Source organism: Amblyomma mixtum, chromosome 3 (assembly GCF_055824585.1).
Source record: "Amblyomma mixtum isolate Tamu chromosome 3, ASM5582458v1, whole genome shotgun sequence".
In the NCBI taxonomy this organism is placed as follows: Eukaryota; Metazoa; Arthropoda; class Arachnida; order Ixodida; family Ixodidae; genus Amblyomma; species Amblyomma mixtum.
In genome coordinates this window covers 336,887,217-336,894,343 of record NC_143014.1, presented here as the reverse complement: position 1 = coordinate 336,894,343, position 7,127 = coordinate 336,887,217, and the positions used below count along the sequence as shown (strand labels likewise).

Here is a 7,127-nt window from a genome sequence, read left to right as displayed (position 1 = left end):
GACAGAAATGTCACGCTTTTCAATTGGTCGAAATTGCCGTGACGTCACAGTGCGCGAATTTCAAACGGGGCAATTGTACTTTGGCTAGCCACCATGCAACCAATTAAAGGGATGGTATAGTGGCGCTCCAAGTAAGTGGGACTTAGGTTAGTTAATTGCTTAATTGACCAAGTAGCCTAATTAACCTTTCTTGTGATACCAGATAAATAAATAAAATAGAGCAGGAAATTGGTCGAGTTGGGGAATCGAACCAGGGCCTCCGGAGTGCGAGACGAGGACGCTACCACTCCGCCATGCCAGCTTTTTTTTTGTTTATTGCATGGAAGAACTTCCGTAAAAAGGGGGAAAACTTCAATCAAACTGGTTCGCGTCTCAAGTTACCGGGCTGCTTAATACGAGCCCGCCATAGCCCTACCTCAACACTGCATCCCCATGAAAACATCAAAATTCAGGGAGGCACACACATGCATCTAGGCACGGCAGCCAGCTTGGAGGTTCTTCGCGTGCAGCATATACACTCCTCACCAAAGCACACTGTTCACGAAACACAGATTTGGACGATCTTGGTGGCTCGGCATGTCTGTCCATCATACGGCTTTTCCAAAGGCTGAACAGTCCGATCAACACAAACAGATCATAAGGCACAGCAGAGTTTTTGCCAACAGGCAGATATCTAATAGTGTATGGTCTAATTTCAATGTCCTTCTTAAGAGTTCGTTGTAGTATGTCCCAAAAGAACATGGCATCACGGTACAGGATGAAGCAGTGATCAATTGTCTCAGGCACGTTACACAGACGGCAATTCACATTCCAGGGTACAAACATCTCCTTGTCATTAAGACATGTCTTGACAGGTAGCGTCACTGTGTGTAGTTTGTAAAAGAACGTTTTAGCGGCTGCCTGAATGCACATCCGCCTAACACGCTTTTGAACGCAGATGTCCAAAGACCCGAGATAAGGCTGCCCATACAATGGTGTAGGGAACAAAGACTCAGTGAGAGCCTGGGTCATCTGTTTTCTCGAGAGGCTATAGAGGTAATCTAAAGAGAAGCGCACAGTGAGGAAATTGAAAGTGTCAGCAACCTCCTTAAGGAATCCCCATAAAGTCCCCCACGCGCCTGCACAGTCGGTGCGAATAAGTAAGGCAAATGAAAACTAAGCCGCCTAATGAGCACAGCTACCAGAAACGGGTGGTTTGCCGATTTGAAAAAGAAAAAACGGCAAACAAGTTCATGCACGACGAGGTGAACAAGGCCCACTCCACCACCCTCTAAGGGAAGGAACAAGTTGTCACGCCTCATGGGCTCCCATTGAGAGCGCCACACGAATGATGCAAATAGTCTGTGTATTGCTTGCACCTTCCTCTTCGCACAATGCAGGACTTGAAGGACATACGCGAGCTTTGCAAACAAAAATATGTTACAGACCTGTGCCCTCGCAAACACTGAGATTTCCCTACTCATCCAAGCCTGTGTTTGCCGCCGTAGAGTTACAATTTGTTAATCCCAGTAGGCTCTGCTGTTGCGAACTTTGTGCAGCGGAACGCCTAGGTACTCAAGGGGGCTACAGTCCCAGCATATGCCACCGAACTGGCTTGGCCTAGTTCCCCAATGAGCCAACCAAAAGCCTTTGGATTTCTCTAAATTAAGAGCCACGCCTGATACATCGCAGCTGTGTTTAGTCAAGTGTAAAGCCTCAAGTACACTCTTTTCGTCAGAACAAAAGAGGGCGACATCATCAGCGTAGGCTAAAACTTTAACTTCACATTGAGCCAGAGAGAAACCGCGGATATCTGCGCTGTTAATTATACTGAGACAGACGGGTTCCAGATATAGGGCAAACATCAATGGAGACAGTGGACATCCTTGACGAACAGATGCTTCTAGTGGTATTGGTTTCGCTAGCACCTGATTAACAATTATCCTTGTATAGGAGTTCATATAGCACAGCCTTATGCCTTTGAGCAAGACGTCACCAATATTTGCATACTCCAAGACCGCGAACAAGAAATCGTACCGAACTTTATCAAAAGCCTTCGCCAAGTCAATTTGAATCAGAGCTACCTGGCCTGTCTCATCTGATACTGTCTCTAATACTGAACGTGCAATATGGATATGTGTTTGAATACTGCGGCCTCTAATACCACAAACCTGATGCGAACCTATCAAGTCCATAATGACGAGCTGCAGACGACTGCAAAGAACCTTGGCAAAAATTTTGTAATCAACATTGCAGAGGGAAATTGTACGATATCCCTCAACAGTTTTCAACCGATTAGTATCTTTGCTTTTGGGAATTGATAATGTGTGCCCAGAATAGAAAGTGGGGGGAAGGACACCCACATCATAAGATGCTTGGAAAACTTCCATCAAAACAGGCACTAGGCAAGGCGAAAATGTTTTATAGAATTCGCTAGTAATACCATCTGGCCCAGGAGATTTCTGGCTCTGCAGGGCAGAAATGGCTGGTTGAATTTCATCCAAAGTGATAGTCCCTTCACTATACCACACTTCTCATCGTCAAGTCGAGGGAAGTTTCCGAGTAAGAAACTGTAATCGAAACCCCCATTTGGATCTTCGCAACTGCCAAACAACTTCCGATAATAGTCGAAGAAAGCAGCACGAATACCAGGCACATCGCTGTATGTGCAATCACCATACTGAATTTCCAATATTTCTTTCTCAAGAGCATTCTCTCTTTCATCACTCAGGGCCCGACGAGAAGGTTGCTCGTCAAGAAATCTTCGAGACCTAGATCTTATCAGGGCCCCCTTATATCTTTCTGTCGCAAATTGTTGAAGCTCTGGTTTTACGTTATTAGTCTCTTCGAGATAGGCACCCGGGCTAACCCTCTCTAGCTCATGTAACTCCGTTAGGGTGCGCCCAAGCTCACGAGGGTGGTGTCTCTTCAGGAAAGCGATTCTTGCTGAGGCCTCAATTGCCAAGTTTTTGATCTCCTGTTTAAACAAGTCCCACTTTTGAAAAACGGACAGATCATGGCGTGACCATACGTCTTTCAAACAAGTAGGTACAGCACGCTGAAAGATTTCGTCTGAGAGCAGACAGTTATTCAACTTCCACAACTCCCATCGAGGGTGAAGTACATGCGGAGTGTACCTCCCTATCTGAAGAGACACCATACAGTGGTCACTGAAGAAGATGGGCCGCACCAAGTAGCCAAACACACTTGCTAACGCGTCTACAGAAACGTAAATTCTGTCAAGGCGAGCATTAGAGGAAAACTGAAAATGAGTGAAATGTATACTGTCGCCTTTTTCCTGTCCCACATCCACAGGATTATATTCAGAAACCAAATCGGTAAGTAATGCAGCACTAGGGTCGTATCTCTTACATACCACTCATCGGTCCTCATCCCTACAAACACAATTAAAATCTCCCAACAATAAAATTTGCGGTCCGTGCACAAATGTTCAACTAATGACAGAAAGAAAAGCCTTCTATCGCGCTGCTTTATGGGGGCGTAAACACAAATAATCCTCCACTGTACACCTAAAATTGTGAGATCACAGTATATAAGTCGCCCCTCGTCATCTATGCAATAAGACATGGCTGTCATCTCTAGCATGTTCGCCAGGAATAGCATACAACCTCCGGATAAGCCTCTCGCGTGGCTAACAATAATGCTGTATTCCGACAAAAAAGGCTCGAGAGCCGCTTCTGTTTCTTCATCAGAGGACAACTTTGTTTCCTGGATAGCGGCTACACACACGCTCCATTTCTTTAAGAGATGCCGTACCTGCTGTTGCCTCCTACGATTACGCATACCCCTAACGTTAAGGGTAGCGACTTGATATGCTGCGACGCTCGCCATTTTTGGTGCCAGTCTTAACAAACGCCATCCCCTGGAATGTGGTGGCCCGCCTCCAAATTGGCGGCCTCTCGGGCAGACATCGCCCTCCTCTTTAACGCCGCCCTTCCCGTGGCCTCTACACATTGTGCCTTGTGGTCAGCGCCATCGATACACACCTCGTCTGCATCTGCTGGACGTTTCAATGGTGCGGTGCTGCCCATGTCTTCCTCTGAGACAGCCAAAGCCTCACTCCACGAACCCGAGGGGAGCACATCACTCGCTGCCACACTGACAGCCGACAGGGAACCGGACACGCCAGAGATCGACGTCACACACGGCTCACCGTCACCCTCCAACGACGAAGCATAATCAGCAACAGAGGAGGATCGGCGAGCATTCACTGGCTGTATCGCCTCGACTGATTCCACAGGAGGCATATCCGGACGTTGTCCTGTGGCGACGAGGTGTCCCTGTGCAGCAAGCACAGCAGTCCATGCAAGCTCGATGGTTTGGAATGGATAAAGCTGCGTCTAGTAAATACGATGTCTTCGTTCACTCCCATCTTCCTCCCTTCCCGTTACGGTGAGGTTCACGTGTCCACCGAGATATGCGAGACAGATACATTTTCTTTCCTCAAAAACCAATTTACGAACGAGCGAGGCGTAGAGCCGAACGGTCGATGGCGTTCTCTGGACTCCCTGGCAGCGTTGCAAGACGCTGTCGCGTTCCACTCTTAGAGGCGAAGCTTAACATCTTAACCACACGACAGTGACACAAGCAGCACCACCGCGCTTAAGGCTTCCGACTCACCGCACTTTAGGTCAACAAAGCGCCCCCCCCCCCTGACTTTTTGTGTGTGAGCGAAATCAGGGAGTGAAGGGCTGCTTGTTTTAAGCTAAAGATTTCGAGCTAATCGGGTGTTAGTCTTTTTTTATAACTTCGGCTGGAGGTTATTGTCATTGAGTAAGAAATGATAGGTGCCAATTTCCCAGGCCACCAATTGATAAGTGCACTCAGAGGTTCGCAGCTAAGACTCGCGTAGACCAGGCGTTCATTCCTTAATTTAAACCATTCACGGCAGATTTTTTTTGTCTCCGAATTTAGCAGAGAACTTTTTGTGTTACCTGTACGGCGCAATGTTCATCTTTGAGACTGACCATTGCCCTCTAACGTGGCTGCGACAGATGTCCCCAGAAGGCAGGGCAGGCGCCGTAGTTGATGAAACAAGGACAGGATTTTTGAGGCCTGGCCCATGCTCAGGAGGAAGCTGTACTGCTGGGAATACTGCTGAGGCAAGCTGCGCCGGCGAAGCTACCTCCGGCAGCATGTCACCGGAGGCACTACGCCTAACCTCGGTGGACAGTTCAGCTTCAGGCTGTGTGCCGTGCCTTTGCGAAGGGTACTATGTCTTTACAGGCTTCGCGCAAGCTTTCACCAGTCAATACTGATATACTCCCCACAGTCTTCAAGTTTATACCCCTGGTCACACCTCTCCTCCAGGCAACGAGAGCGCCCGCGCGCTCTCCCGAGCAGCTACCTTCGGGGCGCTGTCGACGCACGCGGAGGAAGAAGCAGACACAGAGGGCTCCTTCGCAGCTCTGCACAATTACACTCACATCACAGAATATTACCGCACACAAAGAGGAACACTGCCACCACCCCACCCAACACTGACCAAGGCCGAAGCTGCGGCATGGCGTCAAGTTCAGGCTCACACGTATCCTAACCTATATCACAAGCGCTTGTTCTTCCCCAACCTCTGACTGGAAAAATGCCCTAGGTCCCAAGAACACCGACCTACACGTACCATTCGGTTTAGGCCTGCACAATACCACCCGCCGACGTACCAACCACAACCGTCACCACCCCTTTCCCATGGGACGATTTTCTGTCAAGTACGACTAATCAACTCCAGCTCATCGATCGCGCAGAGAAAATAGCGGCGGTAAATGGGGTCACGGACTGAGAGCCATTCTGAGACCGCTGTGAAGGGCACGAACCGCCAAGACCAGCTAAGCTGCCCTAATGGGCCTGCACAGTCGCGGTGGCACATAGTACACTGGACTGATGGCTTCACTCAAGGAGACATCCGCAGCTTAGTTTTTAAAGAAAGTTCTTCCACGGCATCCCCCTGTTCCATTGAATAACACCGTGACATTTGCTATATGCAACGCATCCAGACGGCGAATGGGCGTGCGAAGCCTCCTTGGAGGGTGCGAGGCCAGTTTTTTTTTTTTTCCTATAGGGGTAGTATTTACGCGGCAGGCGAGATTTCCACAAGAGCGATGTCAAGGTATCTTAGCTAGGAAACTTCGTCTTCTTGTCTTCGACTTTTCTTCTCTGAGCACCAGAACAAATTCTCTGTGCATACAGTGTGGGCAGGTTTCCCTTTGTGCGGTTGACGTTGTTCGTGGTCGTTCTGAATATGTCAGGATTCGACTAAGAGCCTTTTTTGGTAATTTGTTTCGGTTACAATGATGCTTGTTGCGGCAAAGTTAATTTTGTGGTCGGAGTCTTCGGAGTATTCGGCTACGGGATGGTGCTCTCTTCCGAAACTGTGAACGTCGTTTTGATGGCGCCCAACTCTTTCTTTTAGATTTATTTTTTTCGATGTTGCTTGCGTCGCAGTGAGCGCAAGGAATGTTGTAGATAATACTTAGCGCTCTTTGGTTTGTCTTTGTAAGCCAATGTTTGAAGGCTTGTGCTCACCCTAGACCCCCCCCCCCCTTTTTTTCTCAGGATTAGGGCGATGGTTTCACTCGCACCCCGAACATAAGGCAGGTCGTGGCGCTGTCGTACGTTTATTTCTCGGCGCATGTACTTGTGTTTTTGGAGGCGAATAGTTTTTCGAATAAAGTTTTTTGTGTAACCGTACAGGGTGAGTTCTTTGAATATGGTGCGTTGTTCTTTTTTTCTGTCGTGTTCTGTGCTGCGGTTTGTCTCAACTATTGTGAACAACGCCTTCACCACTGTTCCTTTTTTAGTGCTGGGAGGTTCGAAGCTAACTTCCTGAATGAGTTCGTTTGTGGTGTACAGAGAATTTACGGGCGCAGTATTTTACTGGTACAAGGACGTCCAAAAACAGGAATGAGTTTTCTTTTTTCACCTCTAGTTTTAGTTGAATATCTGGTTCAACGAAAATCTAGGGAACTATTGGCTGCAGATTGCATGCAACGGAAAGCATTGCGAAATGAAAGCTAAAACATAACCGGAATCCTGAAAAAAGGTGGTCTCCAGGTTGCGCACAAGCCTACAAACACTGTAACGCTTTGCCTACTTGTTCCCAAAGACCGGCCATGCAGAAAAAGAGGCCCAGA

At 48.1% G+C, this 7,127-nt stretch overlaps 1 protein-coding gene across 1 annotated transcript; it reads right to left on the bottom strand.

Annotated features, from left to right (window-relative positions):
• Window positions 1-441: 441 nt before the first annotated feature.
• Window positions 442-912, bottom strand: LOC149356068 (uncharacterized). Its single transcript, XM_089577736.1, has one exon. It carries the CDS (start codon window positions 910-912, stop codon window positions 442-444), a length of 471 nt encoding a protein of 156 aa, XP_089433862.1.
• Between the last annotated feature and the right edge of the window lie 6,215 nt (window positions 913-7,127).